The sequence below is a fragment of the Trachypithecus francoisi genome, unplaced genomic scaffold, assembly GCF_009764315.1.
Source record: "Trachypithecus francoisi isolate TF-2019V2 unplaced genomic scaffold, Tfra_2.0 Lachesis_group0, whole genome shotgun sequence".
NCBI classification, from domain to species: domain Eukaryota; kingdom Metazoa; phylum Chordata; class Mammalia; order Primates; family Cercopithecidae; genus Trachypithecus; species Trachypithecus francoisi.
In genome coordinates, this window is record NW_022681453.1 from 2953368 (window position 1) to 2974445 (window position 21078).

At 36.7% G+C, this 21078-nt stretch overlaps 1 protein-coding gene and 1 non-coding gene across 3 annotated transcripts in view; both read left to right on the plus strand.

Annotated features, from left to right (window-relative positions):
• Positions 1–21078, plus strand: part of KPNA4 (karyopherin subunit alpha 4) — a 66824-nt gene that overhangs the window by 36812 nt on the left and 8934 nt on the right. For both annotated transcript variants that reach the window (XM_033202722.1, XM_033202731.1), the window contains exons 10-16: positions 8–52; positions 3737–3868; positions 9490–9618; positions 10891–10995; positions 15221–15292; positions 16812–16974; positions 20016–20110. In XM_033202722.1, the coding sequence (XP_033058613.1) occupies positions 8–52; positions 3737–3868; positions 9490–9618; positions 10891–10995; positions 15221–15292; positions 16812–16974; positions 20016–20110 (741 nt within the window). The remainder of the gene's footprint in view (positions 1–7; positions 53–3736; positions 3869–9489; positions 9619–10890; positions 10996–15220; positions 15293–16811; positions 16975–20015; positions 20111–21078) is intronic.
• Positions 9832–10164, plus strand: LOC117084750. The gene has a single exon (XR_004437649.1).

Sequence of the window (21078 nt, forward strand, 5' to 3'; positions counted from 1 at the left end):
TCCTCAGATTCTTCCAGCCCTTTGTGTTTTAATTCATCACACAGACGTAAATGTGAGTAAATATGTCCCATTATATATTTATGTATGTATGTATGTATTTCTAGGGCTTCCCCTGTGACATAGGGGAGAAATACTATACTAACACATTGTGTCAGCATACTGTCAGATTTTCCCATATCACGAAACATAATACCAGTTAAGAAATCAAGTATAACTGTTATTTTGGTGTGGGCAATAATGTATGTATATATATATATTAGTGTTGTAAAAACTGACATTAAAAGTTTTAAAATTTGCCAGTTAGTAGTGATTTCTCTTGCTAAGATAGTGTCTTTGATTGTTCATGTGCTTTTTATGGAAGCTCATTTTGACAGTTTGGCCAATGAAAGCACACACAGATAGTGGCTATTTTTGTTTTTTGAAAGATGAAAAAGGAAAATGTTTGTGCATGGATTTGTATTCATATACACATACCAAACCATGGACATCAATTGCCCTTTAATTCCATTTTTTATTCTATTTCTCAGTTACAGTGACTGGCAGTGGCTTCATTTATCAAGATAACTCTTGATTATTCAAACAACAAGGGAAAAAAAAATCAGTGCAGGCAAGATTTTAAACATAGCAAATATATTTTGCTTATTTTTACTAACACAGATGGCAGAGGAAAAAGCAACTCAGGGAGTATGAATGAGGTGGAAAACTGCCCTGAGTGCTTGTAAAAGCCAGACCAGCCTTTGGTGTGTTAGAGAAACCAGGAATATAATGGGTAAGGGAAAACACATGAATGAAATGTTTAGCAACAATCAGGAACTCATGTGGTTCTTTAAAAACAGTTTGGCACGGTGACCAGTGTTGGACAAGCTGCTTCATTTCTTTACAATTTAAAGGCCTGTACCTTTTGACCAGAATTTAATTTGTCTGGAACAAATTAAAATTAGAATTTTACTGTATCAAACAGTTACATAATATTTTGCTTTGAAAGATTTACAAGAGGCCAGGTGTGGTGGCTTATGCCTATAGTCCCAGCACTTTTAGGAGGCTGAGGCAGGAGGATCCCTTGAGTGCAGAAGTTCGAGACCAGACTGGGCCACATGATGAAACCCTGTCTCTATAAAAAATACAAAAAAATTAGCCGGGCATAGTGGTGTGCACCTGTAGTCTCAGGTACTCGGTGGCTGAAGCCGGAGGATCTCCTGAGCTTGGGAAGTCAAGGCTGCAGTGAGCTGTGATCGCAGCCTGGGTGACAGAGGAAGACCCTGTCTCAATCAGTCAATCAATCAATCAATCAATATTGGCAAGAAAGATTAACTTCAAAGTTTATACCTCTACTGGAAAACAGGACATCTTGGTTGACTTTATTTAGAGATGTATTATGTTCTTTCCACCTATTTCCTCCGATCTAGATGAGATTGTGACTCCATTTTCTTGCCTTTGATGTTTCTTGAAGAATTTCTCAAGTCTGTTTGCATTGTTCTTTTTAGTAACATGATTAACAAATAATATTGCTTACTAAATAATGTTTTAGAAGTTTGATTTGAATTATGATTTTGATCTGAGGATATTAGTGACATGTCCTTTAAAAACATGTATCTAGCTTTTATATACAGTTATGAGCAAGTAACTTGAAATTTTTGGCCTATGTCAACAAATTTTAGCATATGTTGATATTCCAGGAAAGAAACTCAGTTACATTTGCAAATTGAAATTTAGGTTTTTTCACATATGTTGATACCACTCTTTCTGGGAGAACTCTTTTTTTTTTTTTTTTTTTTTTTTGAGATGGAGTCTCGCACTGTCACCCGGGCTGGAGTACAGTGGCATGATCTCCACTCACTGCAACCTCCACCTCCTGAGTTCCAGCGATTCTCTTGCCTCAGCCTGCAGAGTAGCTGGGATTACAGATGCCCACCACCACGCCTGGCTAATTTTTTTGTATTTTTTAGTAGAGACAGGGTTTCAGTATGTTGGCCAGGCTGGTCTTGAACTCCTGACCTCGTGATCCACCCACCTCGGCCCCCCAAAGTGCTGGTATTACAGGCGTGAGCCACCACGCCCAGCCTGTGCAAACTCTTTCGTTTAATATCTTCTTTTTACATTAGAAATATATTTAGAGCTTTCTTGAATTTCCTAAGAAACAATGGCAAAGCGCTATTTTCTCCTTTTAGGAGTTTTTGGGTGTCTTTTTTTTTTATGTTTTTTTATTTTTTTATTTCCTCTTGGGTGCCTTAAACATAACATTAGTTTACAGTTTTACTATTTTTTTAAAGTCAGGGTCTTAACGAACAAGGAAAAAAAAAAAAAAAAAACAATGCCGAATTGTTTGTGTTTTTTCATAGAGACGGGGTTTCACCGTGTTGCCCAGGCTGGTCTCTAACTCCTGGGCTCAAGCAGTCCACCACCTTGGTCTCCCAAAGTGCTGGGATTACAGGCGTGAGCCACCAATCCCTGCCTGGTTTATAGTTTTAAAGATTGTATACTTCTCCAGCTTGTCTTGACACAGAATTCATAATCTAGAAAAGCTCTGAAAGTAGTTTTAGGCACAATTATTATTCCCGTGTCTTTGTCAATAATTTGTGTATTTATTTGCAGCAGTTACAGTTGTTTGTCATACTGCCCTTTGGTCATAACTTCTAATTAGGACTTAATGTACTAGGAAAGATCAAACACAAGGCCTGTTGTACTTAAAGATATAATCGTTAAAAAAATAGTAGGCTACTTAGTAGAAGCTGATTACACAGGCTTTTTTTTATTTTTTATTTTCCATAAGTAGCAGGTGTAGTGAAGTACATATTTTTTGTTTTAATTACAGATCTCATCTCACAGATTGACCTATGATTAATGTCTTGATCTGCAGCTGTAGGGGACTTCCACTATTTAAGAAGTTGCTGGCCGGGCGCGGTGGCTTACGCCTGTAATCCCAGCACTTTGGGAGGCCGAGGCGGGCGGATCACAAGGTCAGGAGACCATCCTGGCTAACACGGTGAAACCCCGTCTCTACTAAAAAATGCCAAAACTTAGCGGGGCGTGGCGGCGTGTGCCTGTAATCAATCCCAGCTACTCAGGAGGCTGAGGCAGGAGAATGGCATGAACCCAGGAGGCAGAGCTTGCAGTGAGCCAAGATCGCACCACTGCACTCCAGCCTGGGCGACAGAGCAAGACTCCATCTCAAAAAAAAAAAAAAGTTGCCTCCAGTTCTATAAGGCAAAACAAACTAGTTGGAAAAGATTTAACTATTATAATACTATAATACGAATAGTTGGGTTATTGGCTTTAGGCATATCTACATGGTACTTATGATACTAGAGAACTCCTTGAATATATTCATCTAGCCCAGATGTTTTGAGAAACTGTGCATATTGGATACATGTAGTCTTTCCAGCTTTATACATGAGCCACAATGTTTTTGGACCTACTATCCCTCAGCCTTTGGGAAAGAGAATGTCTTTTTCTCCTGTTTTATGAGCTGTGTAGTGTGCATGTGTAGCTTAGTGAACTAAGATTGGATACTAATCTGGGATCGGAATCCTGAATATGGCTAGAAGATGTACATCTTAGTACAGATATTTATAGATGATGACGTTTAATACAATAGCGATCAGATTCAAATGAATTGAACTGGGAGAAGAAAGAAAGGAAGAAGGTAGTTGAACAATCTTAGAATCGTCGTTTGGTCAAGAATTACTAAAATGAGAAAATATTTAAAAGTTGATTGAATTTTTATTTTATTCACTAGATATTGGTAGATACAGTCTGGGCCCTCTCTTACCTTACTGATGCTGGCAATGAACAAATACAGATGGTAATAGACTCTGGAATAGTTCCTCATTTGGTTCCTCTGCTCAGCCACCAGGAAGTTAAAGTTCAGGTAAGTTTGTTCTAGTAAAATTGTAAGTATTTCTTACCACTAATTGCTTTAAGCATGGCATTCAAAGATGGACAGTTTCAGTAGTTTAAAGTATATCCTTAGCATAACAACAAATCTGTGATGGAAAGAGGAAAATAAATAATAAGCAAGAAGAGTCCATTGTAGATTACTAATTTCTTTTTTTGAGATGGGGTCTCACTGTCACCCAGGCTGGAGTGAGGTGGTGTGATCTCAGCTCACTACAACCTCCACTTCCCGGTTCAAGCCATTCTGCCACCTCAGCCTCTTGAGTGGTTGGGATCACAGGCACACACCATCATGCCTAGCTAATTTTTTTCTGTTTTTGATAGAGTCAGGGTTTTGCCATGTTGGCCAGGCTGTTCTTGAACTCCTGGCCTCAAATGATCCTCTGACCCCAGCCTCCCAAAGTGCTGAGATTACAGGTGTGAACCACTGTGCCTGGCCGGATTACTTATTTTTAATGTAGACCAGGGAAGTTCATTATAGCAACATGCATGGCATCTGAAACAAGTATTGACAGACACTTAATTTTGCCTACTCTTTTTTTGTTCTTCTGTCACTTCCCTACTTTTACCTTTTTCCTCCTTGCCAACCATCCTTTTTTACTCACCTGGCAAGTTTAGTTAACTCTTAACTTCATTGATGCTGAAATAAGGGCACTGTACTGAAATGTGCTCTTTAGGGGCTTTCTAAATTGTTCCTTTTCACTTATTTAAATTTATTTTTTATTGTTTAAATTCTTTCACATAATATTTATCCCAAAGAACTTGCATCTAGAAAGAGCCAAAAACAGTGTGAGAAGTTCTCAGAGATATAAGCAGTAGCTGTCAAGCTACAGTTGTAATGAGGGAGACGCAGCAAGCTCCTCCTACCTTTCTGAAGTAAATAGTATATTTTAATCTGCTAATGGCTTAGAATCTGTAAAGTGCAATAATCGCATAAGAAAAACTGTTAAGTCTGTAGCCTAAGTCATTATGCCTGAACATCAAAGGCAAATGTGTGGAGCTTAAAGAATATGTTTTTAATTTCTCTTGCTCAACCCCTGGAGATTCTGTTTCAGAAAATATTTCTTAGAAACTTGAACTTTAAAATGCTCTTCAGGTGATACTGATACATAGATTAGAGACCCAGTACCTTAAAATTAAATCACTTTAAAGAAAGAACACTTAGCTAAATACAGAAAGAATTAATACAATAATTTGGCCCGACATGGTGGCTCTCGCCTGAAATCCCAGCACTTTGGGAGGCCGAGGTGGGCAGATTACAAGGTCAGGAGATTGAGACCATCCTGGCCAACATGGTGAAACCCTGTCTCTACTAAAATACAACAACAACGACAACAACAAAATTAGCCAACATGGTGGCATGCGCGTGTAGACCTAGCTACTCGCGGGGCTGAGGCAGGGGAATCGCTTGAAACCAGGAGGCAGAGGTTGTAGTGAGCTGAGATCACACCACTACACTCCTGCCTGGCAACCAAGCAAAACTCCATCTCAAAAAAAAAAAGAAAATAATTTGTCATTTAAGGGTATTTATGACTTATCTTAAATATTCTGGCCATATGTTTATTCTTAAGTTTGTATTTATTTTGTGTGGTACTTATGTCTTGGTACAGAATTTTGGTTTGTATTTTGTTTTTTCAGAATGTATCTTCAGTTTTCATAATGGACTTCATTAAGAATCTGTAGGGCTTGGAATTTACCTTTAGCCAGTGCTCAAGGAAAGTTGAAATTCTCTACTCTACCTGACACCTTATAGAGATTTTCTTATACTTTTTAACTTTCATGCCATAATATCATAAAATAAAATAGTGTAATGGAACTCCATGTAGCTTTTTTCTCTGTATCTCTACTCCTCCAAATTTATTTTGATACAAATTCCAGATATCATTTTACGCAGCTTGCAGCTCTAAAATTTAAGCCTATTTTTTAACATAACCACAATACCACCTGTAGACTTTTTAAAACCTTAATGTTAAATATTCAGTCAGTATCTGGATTTTATTTACTGCTTCATTATTTTTTTCACAATTTTACTAAATCAGTATCCAGATAAAGACCACACATTGCATCTACTGGCTGTATATTTTAAGCCTCTTTTACTGTGCAACTTTCTTTTCCTTTCTTTTATCTTTCCTCTTTTCAATTTATTTGTTAAAGAAGCTGGATTACTACAAAACATTTTTGGAAGACATTAAAGAAGACCTAAATAAATGGAAAGACATTCATGTTCATGGATTGTCTGATACTATTAGGATGACCATGCTTCCCAAGTTTGTCTACAGATTAAACACAATCCCTCTTAAAATCCCATGTGCTTTTGGTTTTTGACAGAATTTTACAAAGAGGGATCTTAAAATCCGTATGGAAATATAAGGGTCCTAGAAATAGCCAAATGATCTTGAAGAAGAACAAAGTTTGAGGACTTCTCATTTTTAAAACACTACAAAGCTACAGTAAATAAAATTTTGTGATACTGGCATAAATATAGATATGCAGATCAATGAGATAGAATCAAGAGTTCAGAAAGAAACCTATACATTTTATGATTAGTTGATTTACTTTTTTTTTTTTTTTGTGAGACAGAGTCTTGCTCTGTTGCCCAGGCTGGAGTGCAATGGCACGATCTCGGCTCATTACAGCCTCCGCCTCCCAGGTTCAAGCAATTCTCCTGCCTCAGCCTCCCCAGTAACTGGGATTACAGGTGCCTGCCACCACGCCCGGCTGATTTTTTGTATTTTTAGTAGAGATGGGGTTTCATCCTGTTGGCCAGGCTGGTCTCGAACTCCTGACTCAGGTGATCTACCCACCTCGGCCTCCCAAAGTGCTGGGAGTACAGGCATGAGCCACCTCGCCCGGCCGGTTGATTTTCAGTAAGGATACCAAGCCAATTCATTGGGGAAATAATAACCTTTTCAACAAATGGGCAAGAACGACTGGATATCGACAAGTAAAATAATTAAGTTGGACCCCTACTTCATACTATATGCAAAAACTCAGAATAGATCAAACACCTGAACATAAAATCTAAAAATGTAAACCTCTTAGAAGAAAAATACCGGCATAAATTTTTATGACCCTAGATTAGACAGTGGTTTCTAAGATACGACACCACAAGCCACCAAAGAAAAAGAATTGATAAGTCAGGCTTCAAAGAAAAAAATTGGTAAGTCAGGCTTCACAAAACTTAAAAACGTGTGTGTGCTTCAAAGAACACCATCAAGAAAGTGAGAAGACAACACATAGAATAGAAGAGAATAGGTATTAGAAAATTATGTATTGCCAAAGGGATTTACATCTAAAATATTTAATATATTAAGAACTGTTACTACTCAAAAATAGACAACTCAGTTTTTAACTGGGCAAAATATTTGAGTAAACAGGCTTCTAAAGAAGGTATAACAAATGGTCAGTAAGCACATGAAAAGAAGCTCAACATCATTAGTCATTAAGGAAATGCAAATCAAAGCCACAGTGAGATACTACTTCACACCTACCAGGATGTAAGCTGTAGTTAGGAAGACAATAACAAACTTTTGGTGAGGGTGTAAGAAACTAGAATTGGTATATACTGCTGTTAAGAATATAAAATAGTACAGCTGCTTTGGAATATAGTTTTGGCAGTACCTGAAAAAGTTAAACATAAGGTTGCAATATGAACTGACTATTAATTACTCTTAGGTAGATACCCAAGAGAAATGGAAATGCATATCCACACAAAAATTTGTACACAAGCATTCACAGCAGCGTTATTTATAATAGCCAAAAAATGAAAAAAAATTCGAATGTCTGTCAGCCAATGAATGGTTAAATAAAATATGATACATTCACAAAGTGAAATATTACTTGGTCATGAAAAGGAACGAAGTACTGATGCATGCTGTAACATGACCTTTTACAACATTATGTGAAATGAAAGAAGCTAGACACAAAAGGCCAAATACATTTTGATTTTGTTAATATGAAGTGCCCAAGATAGCCAAAATCTTAGAGACAGGCATAGTGTCTTCCAGAGACATAGGGATGAAGGCAGTATGGAGTGACTACTAATGGATACAGGTGACTACTAATGGATACAGGTGGTCCATTTTGGGGGTGATCAAAAAGTGTTCCGGAATTAGATACTTTGTAATAGTTACACAACTCTGAATATATTAACTACTGAATTGTACACTTTGAAAGGGTAAATTTTATGTTACATGAATTATATCTCAATTTTTTCAAAAACTTGGATCATTTGTCATGTAGAAAGGAAAATTAGAGTAAAAAGCTTTACTTAACAGGAAATGACCTCATGCAACCACAGAAAAATAATCGATAATTCAAATTCATACCATAGTGAAATCTCATGTTAAGCAGGTGTCTGCTTTCCTTCAGAAAAGCACTATGTTTTTTGTCTTTTTGTTTTTGACAGAGTCTTACTCTGTTCTCCAGGCTGGAGTACAGTGGTGTGATCACAGCTCACTTCAGCCTGGACCTCCGAGGCTCAAGCAATCCTCCCACCTCAGTCTCCCAAGTAGCTGGGACTACAGGCTCGTGCCACCACACCCAGCTAATTTTTTGTAGAGACAGGGTTTTGTCATGTTGCTTAGCCTGGTGTCAAACACCTAGGCTTAAGTGTTCCACCCACCTCAGCCTTCCAAAGTGCTGTAATTACAGGCGTGAGCCACTACACCTAGCTGTTTTTATTTTTCCAACACTAAATCTAAAGTTCTGTCTTCTTTTTTTATGGCACTGTCTGAAATTATCCTTCTTAATTGTTTATTGACTCCTCTCTTACAATAATATAAGCTGTGTAAGAGCTGGAACATGTATCTATCTTCACATCTCTGTTGCTACATCGGTGCCTGACACTAAGTGCTCAAAAACAATAGGTTTGTTGGAGCAGGGTGCAGTGGCTCAGGCCTGTAATCCCAGTACTTTGGGAGGCCAAGGCAGGTGGATCACCCACAGTCTGGAGTTCAAGACCAGCCTGGCCAACGTGGCAAACCCCCATCTCTCCTAAAAATAAATTACAAAATTAGCCAGGCATGGTGGCATGTGCCTATAATCCCAGCTGCTTGGCAGGCTGAGTCAGGAGAATCGCTTGAACCTGGGAGGTAGAGGTTGCAGTGAGCCAAGATCAAGCCACTGCACTCCAGCCTGGGTGACAGAGTGAGACTCCGTCTCAAAAAAAAAATAGGTTTGTTGGAAGAAATAATGAGTGAATGAATGCATTTATCTTTTATAAGGTGCCTAACAAGCCTTTTAATAAGGAGTGTTTCGGCTGGGCACAATGGCCCATGCCTATAATCCCAGCACTTTCGGAGGCCGAGGCAGGCAGATCCCTTGAGCCTAGGAGTTCGAGACCAGCCTGGGCAACATGGTGAAACTCTGTGTCTGCAAAAAATACAAAAATTAGCTAGGCAGGGTCATGCACTGCTGTAGTCCCAGCTACTCTGGAGGCTGGGGTGGGAGGATCGCTTGAGCCTGAGAGGCAGAAGTTACAGTGAGCTGAGATTGCACCACTGCACTCCACCCTGGGGACAGAGCAAGACCTTGTCTCAAAAAAAAAAAAAAAAAAGTATTTCACATAGAACATCATCTCATTGTGCATTTCAGACTGCTGCACTTAGAGCTGTGGGCAACATTGTTACTGGAACTGATGAGCAAACACAAGTAGTTTTGAACTGTGATGCTCTTTCACACTTCCCAGCACTCCTGACACATCCCAAAGAGAAAATTAATAAAGTAAGTACTATTAAATACTACTAAATAACTTGCACTTAAAATGTCGGCAGTTTTTATTTGTAAAATTAGAGTCTTAGAAATGTCTGTAATATTCTTAATACAAGCTGTCATTTAGATATCAAGAGAAAATAAAAATTTTATTCTATAGCAAGCATTAATAAATTATTTTTTGATATATAAGACCGATTATGAAAAGTGGTATTTTGGCTCTCTCGGAAATGATGAAATAGAGATAATTGGGTGTTGAATGTTGTATGACTGGAAATTTTTAATATATATGTTACATAATTTTTATAAGTTTAGTATTTTATAGGTACTTAATAGAGAATAGTGTGTATGCATGCGTGTGTGCTTGTGGTGGCTATGGAAAGGGGGCACTGACTGGTGATGCTGATATTGGAGTGCATCTGAGGCTGTTGTAGAAATAACATGGGTTGTTGATTACAACGTTGCCAATGATTATAACCCAAGAACAGCTCACCTAACTAGCCCGGCACCCTAAAATCTCTAACAGGTTCATTAAAATGGTCCTGTGATCTGATCCAAAAGAGCCTAGTATACATTAGCTAATACTAATTTTTTTAGAGTAAAACTTATTAGTTATCTATGATTATAACACTTAAGGCCACCATTATCTTGTCAGAAGTAGCACCAACTGTGATGTAAAGAGTAACAAAAAGATTATTAAGATAGACCAATAAAGCAATCAGACATCTAGTTCCACTTTTCCTTGAGAGAAATGATGCAGTGAATGACTATTACAAATAAGTATACTAAAACAATGTACTATTTTGTTTTTTATGTCTCCATTATTGTGGATAATTGATATTTATCTACTTCAGCTGACATTCTTCATCAGCATAGAATGGAGAATAAAGCACATTATGTGAGGGAAGGGCACTGAATCTTATTTACAGCTGCTTTAGGATTTGTATTATACTCATTCATATTTGCTCATTCATTATTTCATATTTGCTCATTCAAATTTCTTCAGCCAAGCTTCTTTTGAGTCACACTATTTGGGAGCATTGTTTTCAAGAATTCTTCAGAATTCTTGAAATTAGTTCATTGTGATTTGAATTAGGTCCATTAGCTATTTGTCCAAAGAAAATATGGAAAGGGCTGTAAAGGAATTGAGATTCCTGATATTTTTATTATGGAGCTCATTTCATAATAAAATCATTGGGACAGTGTAGTGAATGCTTTTTTTTCTTAGTTCATATGCACATTTTATTTTTTAATGAGAAATACTCAAATGCTCTTGTTCTACAGGAAGCAGTGTGGTTCCTCTCCAACATCACTGCAGGAAATCAGCAGCAGGTACAGGCAGTAATTGATGCCAATCTTGTACCAATGATAATACACCTTTTGGATAAGGTAAGAAAATCATGTTGTATGTATCATGTATCTCATGTAAGGGGAAGGGGATTTAAATCTAAGACATTATGTGAATTTATACTTTTCTGTTTAATTAGAAGCTATACAGTGGCATGAATACAGTAAAGTAATATTAACATTACAACTTTTGAACCTAGCAGTTTTTATATACAAGAAACTTTTTGAGGGGTTGGGGGCAAATCCTAGCCCTTTCTCTGTATCATTCTTTTACCAAAATTGCCATTATCTTAGGCCATACTAAAATTTCATATTGTTACTGTTGATAATAAATGCTTACATAGTATTCTAAGCACTTTACATACATTACCTCATTTAATGAGATTAACCCTATAAGATTAGGGATTATCCCCACTTGATAGATGAAGAAACCCTGGTATAGACAAATAAATTGTCCAAAATCAGATAGGAAATAAGTATGCTATTGTATGCCATATCATCTCTCATCCTCATATTAGCATTTGGGAGAAACAGCTTATCACAATTACAGCATGAGGGTGGGTGCAGTGGCTCTCACCTATAATCCCAGCAGTCTGGGAGGCCAAAGCAGGAGGCTCACTTGAGCCCAGGAGTTCAAGACCACCCTGGGCAACATAGGGGGACTCCATCTCTACAAAAAGTTTTTCAAAAAAAGAAATTAGCCAGGTATGGTAGCATGTACCTGTGGTTCCAGCTACTCAGGAGGCTACGGTGGGAGGATTATTTGAATCCGGGAGGTTGAGACTGTGGTGAGCCACGGTCATGCCACTGCATTCCAGCCTGAGTGACAGAGCAAGACCGTGTCTCAAAAAAAACACACACACACACACATAAAGTAGAAGAAACAATCACAGCATGAGGGTTCTGAACACTGATCTGTAATTAAAGAGAAGATAAATCTGTTTCTCTATGTTTCCTGTAAATCGAGTTCAGTTTTTTAGGCAAGAATATGTCATGCATAACTCTTATTTCCTAATGATTCACATAAGGAGACACAATCTGTCTTACATGTGGTGATATTAAGATTGATGACTGACCTCAGGTGTTACAGCCTATTCCAGCTGTAACATATTAAGTTATCCATTAATCTTTCACCTCTGGTTTTTAGGTAGCATTGATGATCATTGTTAGGATCCCTTGTTTTACTAGGAGTTGCAAAATGGTGACTTTCTAATTCTGTCATTTTTTGTGTATTGGCCATGATTCTTTAGTAAAGAACTTGTCTTGTTTTTTGTTTTTGTTTTTGTTTTTTTTTAAACGGTCTCGCTGTCACCCAAGCTGGAGTGCAGTGACACAATCTTGGCTCACTGGCAATCTCCACCTCCCCGGTTTAGGTGATTCTTGTGTGTCAGCCTCCCAAGTAGCTGGGACTACAGGCGCACGCCACCACACCCAGCTAATTTTTGTATTTTTAGTAGAGACGAGGTTTCACCATGTTGGCCAGGCTGGTCTCCAACTCCTGACCTCAAGTGATCCACCCACCTCCGCCTTCCAAAGTGGTGGGATTACAGGTGTGAGCCATCCACACCCGGCCAAGAGCATTTCTTTCTCAGCTGTTGTTTATTAATACTGTGAAATATAGTTCATTTAGGATAGGCAAGATAAATGTTTGATTCTTTGTCCTTATCAGTCATTTTTTAGAATGACACATTTCCTAATAACCTTGAAAGCAGACCAGAGTAGATTTTTTTTAGTGTCATTTGGAAATTATGAATTTTTAAAATATATTTTGCAAGTTTTAATCCATTTTAGTTTTTACTCTTTTTGACACTCTGTTTGTTCCTGACCAACAGGAACCTCTTAGAATTGGTGACCTGTGTCTTTTATGTTATCACTAGCTACACCTTTTGGATATGATATGATTCCCAGCCTATCTTACATATTTTCTGATCTAGAACTGGAATTAACTATTTTTCTATGGTATCTTGATTTTGTTTTGTAGAGAATGGTGTTTAAGGATCATATTTCAGCTATAAAGGTGATCATTGTTACAGTGTTGTCATTTTTTCTAGGTCTGAGTAAACAAAGTAAATGATAGGCATTGTTGTAGAAAGTGAAAGATGAGTTCAGGAACATGAGAGTTCATAAAAAATGAATCATGAATGAAAGGAAGCTATTAAATATTATTGGATATTTAACATAACAGGGTTTTTAATTTTGATTCCTCTGATTTTATATTTACATCTCTTTTATGTTGAAAATCTTCCTAAAAACATTAACATAATTATTTTTCTTATATATTGGTATGTTTAGATCTGTGGATATATGACAATATACATTATTTTTAAGTACATCATTGATGACATATATCCCAAAGACCAAAAAAAACTATCCTAATTTTCAGCATGAGACAAAAGAGATGCAAATATATATTTTGATATATATATATATATAAAAACAAAGCCATATTGCCCCTGACAGCATGACTACTGAATGTACTTTTAAGATTTCTTTGACATTTGTTTGCCTTTAGAATATATTTCTTCAGTAATGTACTTAAAAACAATGTCACTTCCATAGCACTATATAGAGGGCTTCTTTATTCCTTGTTTTTTTTCTTATTCCTTGTTTTTCTTACCCCTTTCATAGCTACATAGTATTGCATTGTACGGATGCACTATAATGTATTAAGTCAATCCATTATTGATGATATTTGAGATGTTTCCAGTGTTTGTTGTTAAACAGAACTTTAAAGAATAGCTGCCGGGCGCGGTGGCTCAAGCCTGTAATCCCAACACTTTGGGAGGCCAAGGCGGACAGATCACGAGGTCAGGAGATCGAGACCATCCTGGCTAACATGGCAAAACCCCGTCTGTACTAAAAATACAAAAAAGTAGCCGGATGTGGTGGTGGGTGCCTGTAGTCCCAGCTACTCGAGAGGCTGAGGCAGGAGAATGGCATGAACCCAGGAGGCAGAGCTTGCAGTAAGCCAGATTGCGCCACTGCACTACAGCCTAGGCGTCAGAGCAAGACCTATCTCAATAAATAAAAAAATAAAAGAATAGCTTGTGGCGGGGTGCAGTGGCTCACACCTGTAATCCCAGCACTTGGGAGACTCAGGTGGGCAGATCAGTTGAGGTCAGGGGTTCAAGACCAGCCTGACCAACATGGGGAAATCTTGTCTCTACCAAAAAATACAAAAACTAGCCAGGCGTGGTGGTACATGCCTGTAGTTCCAGCTACTCAGCAGACTGAGGTGGGAGAATCACTTGAACCCAGGAGGTGGAGGTTACAGTGAGCTGAGATTGCGCCACTGCATTCCAGCCTAGGCAACAGTGAGATCCTCTCAAAAAAAAAAAAAAAAAAAAATAGAATAGCTTGTAAGTTTTTTTAATGTTTTTGCCCATTATATTTGGGATTACTGGATCTACAGATAAACATATATGTAAATTTTGCTATTATAGGGCTAATTCCCCTCTATAAGAATTATGCCATTTTATACTCCTACCAGCCTCACACACAAATATTTAGATTTTCTTATTCTGATAAATATGAAAGGAGATATGGATATTTTAATTTGCATTTCTTTTACTTACATGGTTTTTTAATACATCATAAGCATTTTTTCAGGTTGCCAGTTGTCTTAATATTTAATAGTTGCTTATTCAGTAGATTTACCATAATAAGACAATTATGCTTATTGAGAATTTTAGTTGTTTTTACTTTCTGGCTCTTACGGTGCTGTGATAACCATATATAGAAAGATATTACTCTGCTTTATATTATTTTCTTGGTGAATTCTCAAAAATGAGATTATGAAGTTTATATATATGAATTTTTTAGTGACTTTTAAATATTTCTTCATTTCATATTTGAAAGGCAATGTATAACATCTTGATCATAGTTTCATTAATGGTGGGTATCATTTTTGTGTGTAAAAGCTTTGTGTGTAAAAGAATATGTTAGTTTACATGACTCTAGTGATATTGTAGATTTTTAAATTTTTTTCTTTACTATTTTTATTTCATTTTATCACCAACTTCATTTAATCTGATATTATTAAATAATAATACCAACTCAGTTTGTATCCAGGACAGTTCACAGAAAAGTGTCTCCATGTATTTAGGGTAGATTGGGTATAGTTCAAAGACCTGTCTTAAGAAAAAGTGATGTATACAGAAAGACTAAAAGGAGACTTTGGGAAATAAGCAGTTGAAAAATCATCACAGCAAACATTTTTTCCAGTTTATGTGGCAATTTTTATAGCCTTTTGCTTTGCCTTTTACAGGGAGATTTTGGCACTCAAAAAGAAGCTGCTTGGGCCATAAGTAACTTAACAATTAGTGGAAGGAAAGATCAAGTAAGTGGAGCTTTTTAAAATGTATTTCTCAAAACTGGTAAAATAAAAGTACAGGTAATTTTGATTTAGATTTGAGTAAGTTATAATTTAAAATAATAGCAACACTCTGGAAGGCCGAGGCCAGGAGTTTGTGACTGGCCTGGGCATCACAGTGAGACCACATCTCTATTAAAAAAATAAAATAATAGCAAGATAACAGGTACTAACTTTTTTATAACAGGTATATAACTTTCTTTTTCACATAGAAGTATCACCTTGATTCCTTTAGTCATACTTCATAGAAGTGTTCTTTTTCCCAATTTGTTGGCCTACAAGAATTTTTTAACCTGTGGTAAAATCGAGGCCCCTATAGTCAGGAATTTTTTGTTTTGTTTTGTTTTTAACAGTATTAGAAATGAACAGACTTCTTAAGTTAATATGGAAGAAAGAAACTGCATCACAGATTCTCCTAACAAATGAACAGCAACAACAAAAAGTAAAAAGACAGCAACAATAACAAATTCAGCAGCAAACCAAACAAGGAATTAAAAACTCAACCAGATGGCTAGGACTTAGGAACTAGGGTGAGGAATATAAGATGTATAGGAAAGGAGGCACCCACTCTCAGGTCGTGCAGGTGACAAAGCTTAACATTGTACCAACTGGCAAAGGAAAAGCAGTTTTAAAGAGGTGAGATCTGTGTCACAGAGTAGGTAAAAACAAATTTAGAGCTGAATAGCAGTAAATTGATAACTGTAACAAAAAAGCTGTGGACTAGTGGTTATCAGTGAATTCACATAAATACAGAGCAGAACAGAAATATTAATATAATGCATGGAAATTATAACTAATGAAATATTGAAATCATTGGAAAATATTATGAAATCAATAGAATAGTGAATTGAGAAGTAGCCAGGCACATGAGAGCCACTGGATGCCGTCACATTGAACCGTTATAGTTTTTTGAAACTAGTGTCCAGGCTGGATGCAGTGGCTCATGCATGTAATCCTAGCATTTTGTGAGGCCGAGGCAGGAGGATCTCTTGAGTTCCGGAGTTCAAGACCAGCCTGGGCAACATAGTGAGACCCCATCTCTGTATATTAAATAAATAAATAAATAAATAAATCTTGGGTAACATAGTGAGACCCCATCTCTATATATTAAATTAATTAATTTAATTAAATAAAAATAGCATACAGCCTCCATTAACAGCCTCCTTAACTGATTTCATAATTTCTTACTCTTAAAGGGAAAAAGATCTTTGAGGGAAATATTTCTTATGGCAAAGAAATGTTTAATATGAAGTTGAGTGATGCCTTTATTTTAACTTTATGTTGTTTTTTTCTAAGTTCAGGAAAAAGGAAACTAAATTTTTTTAAAAAGGAGGTTAGATTAATAACGTAGACACACTTAACATGAGAGAGATGAGGTCATACTTCTATACTCAAAATTTCAAAATCAAAATTATTCCAGTGAGATAACATGGCACACGAAGTTTACCTATATTGGATTATTTTATGTTGTTTTTTTTTTCTTCAGGTGGCTTACCTTATCCAGCAAAATGTTATCCCACCTTTTTGCAATTTGCTGACTGTAAAAGATGCACAAGTTGTGCAAGTAGTACTCGATGGACTAAGTAATATATTAAAAATGGCTGAAGATGAGGCAGAAACCATAGGCAATCTTATAGAAGAATGTGGAGGTAAGTTTATTGTAAGCTCTTATTCCACTTCTTAATGTTCTCTTTGTAACTACCTTTATTTGCCGACTAATAGAGCACATCTATATTTTTCTTAGATATTCAAGTAGCAGAATAAAGTCAGTATTACATTCTGTATGTACAGTCCTGCTCAGCCTCTTACATATGCTTAGGTAACTGAATTGCTGCCATATATTGAACAGGCACTGTGATAAGTTATTGGGAAGACAGTGGTAAACAAGACACAGTCCTTGACCTCAAGGCATGTAGTCTAGTCTTGATAAATATGAACTGATGTAATGTGCTAATTACCCTAATAGAAATGTACAACAAAATGGGATGCCTAATCCATTCTGGAAGAAGCAGGAAGTGCACCTGAGCTGGATTTTGAGAGATGAATAAGGATTAATAAAGTAAAAAGGGATGAAAGGTGTTCCAGGCAGAGATAACACCATGAGCAAAGTCTGAGGTGAGAAATAGCATTCAGCAAATTATAAGTAGTTCAGTGTTGCTGAATCACACAGTATGGGGTAGAAACCACCAAGAGACAAAGCTGGAGAAGTAACCAGCATCCTGTGAAGGCTTTTTTTTTTAAGACAGAGTGTTGCTGTGTTGCCCAGGCTGGAGTGCGGTGGCACGATCTCGGCTCACTGCAACCTCTGCCTCCCAAGTTCAAACAATTCTGCCTCAGCCTCCTGAATAGCTGGTATTACAGGTGCCTGCCACCATGCCCAGCTAATTTTTTGCATTTTTGGTAGAGACGGGTTTTCACCATGTTGGTCAGGCTGCTCTTGAACTCCTGACCTCAGGTGATCCACTGGCCTTGGCCTCCCAGAGTGCTGAGATTACAGGCATGAGCCACTGCGCCCGGCCTCCTGTGAAGTCTTAAGCTTTATGGCACAGCAGATGCTTTATTCTTTAGGGCAGTAGTTTCCAAACATGGCCATGTACCAGAGCCTCCTGGAATGTAAACAATACTTATTAGCTTTCAAGTCTTAGAGGTAATATACAGACAGACCATAAAAGTTTCAAATGTGGCTGTGTAACACAATGTAAATGTTACCTATCTGGATAAGCATAAAAGTAAAGGTATTTCTGACAGAACGTGAAAAGTTAATGAAAAGAGAGGTAACTGCAAAAGTAGGAGAACCCATAACTTCAGCTAAGTGGGAATGTTGAGATGCTTCAAAATTAATGTAATAAGAAAAGATATACTTAAAGTTACTAAAGTGACTGATAGAACAACAACAATAAAAAAATCTGTGACTATCGAGTTAGGAACAAGAGATGGGGAATAGTGTTACAGAACTAATTAAGTAACAAAAAATAACAATAGGAATACTTAATTATTTTTACTAGATTTTTTTTAACTTGTAAACATTTTAATTACTAAAATATCTTTATACATTCAAATAAAAATATGAGTTCTTGGACATTGCCTTCCTCATTGGAGGTAAGACCCAGGAATCCCCAGTGGATTGTGCCACAGGAGGTGACAGGCCATTGGTGATTGATCTAGGGGATGGATATGTTCAGATGGAACATGGCTAGCTGGGAAATGATGCCTTTGGAATGACGGCTTGAAATGAAATGAAGACAGGAGGCAGGAAGAGACCAGTTAAGAAAGTATTTATGGCCGGGCGCAGTGGCTCACACCTGTAATCCCAGCACTTTGGGAGGCCGAGGCAGGCAGATCACCTGAGGCCAGAAGCTCAAGAACAGCCTGGTCAGCATGATGAAACCTCGTGTCTACTAAAAATATAAAAAATTAGCCGGGCGTGGTGACACACACCTGTAATCCTAGCTGCTCCGGAGGCTGAGGCACGAGAATCGTTTGAACCCAGGAGGCAGAGGCTGCAGTGAGCCCTGAGACCATGCCACTGTACTCCAGCCTGGGCGACAGAGTGAGACTCTGTCTCAAAAAAAAAAAAAAAAAAAAGTAAGTATATAGTGGCCAAGCCACAATAAATGAAGGCAGTCATAATAATAGAGACAAGGGGGAGATGAGGAGATTTAAAGTCCAGTGGATGGACTTCCAAGTTTTTGAGGTTTGATTGTGGGATACTGAGGGAAAGGGGAACTTGGGCTTTCTCTTAGATTTCAAGCTATTGTTGATTATCACCAAATAAGAATACAACTGTAGGATGAACCGTTTAAATGAGGAAGGCAAATAACAAATTGTGTTTTGGACAGTTTGAGTTTTAGGTAGCTATGAAATTTCCTGGTAGAATTACACAAGCATTTTAATTTTATGCATGTGAAGCTCAGAAAATAAATGAAGCTATAAATTTGCAAGTCCTCAGCCTATATGTAGTAGCCAAATTTTTTAATGGGAAGATCACCACAATGAGTGTGTAGGTGAGAAATGAGGCTAAGATAACTTCCTCCATTTAAGAAATGGATAGAGGAAGAACACTCATGAAGGGGCAATTTCACTTTTCTCAAAGACTTTAAAATTATTTTTCCTCTAAAGTAAAACAGGATCCAATTTGCATATCAGCAAGTTAAGTACGTACTTTTTAGTGTTTCTGCCTATAATTCTCATTAATGTTTACAGGGAAAATTATATTTTCCCCTGAAATACTGTGTTAGATCTTCATCATTTTCCAGTAAACTTAACAGGTATCTTAAGCATCATATTTATTAATCACCAGTATTTTTAATTTTTGTTTTCATACATGCTCAGTAGAAAAACTTGGCAGGTGCTGGAAAGTAGGAAGATTCTGCTTTTTACTTAAACAAATGGAATTTTACATGTTATTACTGGTTATAAAGATTGGTTATGTATTCTGATGAATAGGCAGATGTCTCATTACTTATACATTTACAAGCAGTTAGATACTCAGGTTGTTAATTTTAAGATAAATATACTCTATCTTTGTGCATAAAAATTTTTTATATTTAAGATTCACCTTTAAATTCCAAAAAATTGTAATTCAAAAAATTTGCAATTCAGAAATTGGGTTACATGTTCCAAAGATTATTCTAACTTGTGACTGCTCTTTAAATATTACTGTTGTTTCACATTACAAAATTTCTTGCAGGACTGGAGAAAATTGAACAACTTCAAAATCATGAAAATGAAGACATCTACAAATTGGCCTATGAGATCATTGATCAGTTCTTCTCTTCAGATGATGTATTTAATAATTTTGTAGTTTTCCTAGTTTTATATATAAACATAGATCTGGATGAAGTTATATATATAGTAAGCTAGGGGGATGTACATGTATGTATTTTTTTGGAATGGAATTAAAATAGATGTATGACAGTAATGTCACGGGCTTTGAAAACATAAATATTTCCATATTTTAGGGTCCCTTCGGGGCATATTAGCTCTAATGGCAAGAAGATAAGGACTTTTTTGACCAAACTAGATGAGTCAGACTTTATTTTCACTTGGTGTCTTTATAGTTCTCATTTTTTTAAATTGTTAATAGCATACCATATTTATAAACAAAACAGTGATACTAGTATATCCTATAATAAGTTCTTTATGACAGTAGTTAATCCACACTTAAATGGATGGTCACTGTTACTTTTATTTCATGACCAAAAACAAATATGAAAATAAATAAATAAGATGGAAATAAAAAGGTAAGGCACTGTATAATGTAAGGTATAGTATACAAAAATATCTTACAGATTGTTAGTAATAGTAGTGGAAATTAAAGTATTAACTTATTTTTAGTATTTCCTCTTTGGAAAAGTAAATCTAAAATTAAACCAGTTGCTCCTTAGAAAATTTTATAGTGGTTCAATGCAGCCACCAGAGGATTTCTTGAATGATTTCTCAACTTTGATTCAAAGAATAAGTATTTTACTGCATGCCTTTCCATATTATCAAAAAGAATAGAATGTTATTAAACATGTTGTTAAGCATGTATAGTTTGGACATTAACTTGACAAGGACAATATTAGAAAAGAAAATTATAGACTATTTACTTATAGTTGTCTAAGCTTAGTCCTTAGAATATAAGGCCAGTTAAACCAGAAATAAAATTCAGAAAAGGTTTTGTTTTGTTTTGTTTTGTTTTAAGACGAGGCCCAGGCTGGAGTGCATTGGCGCGGTCACAGCCCACTGCAACCTCCGCCTCCCTGGCTCAG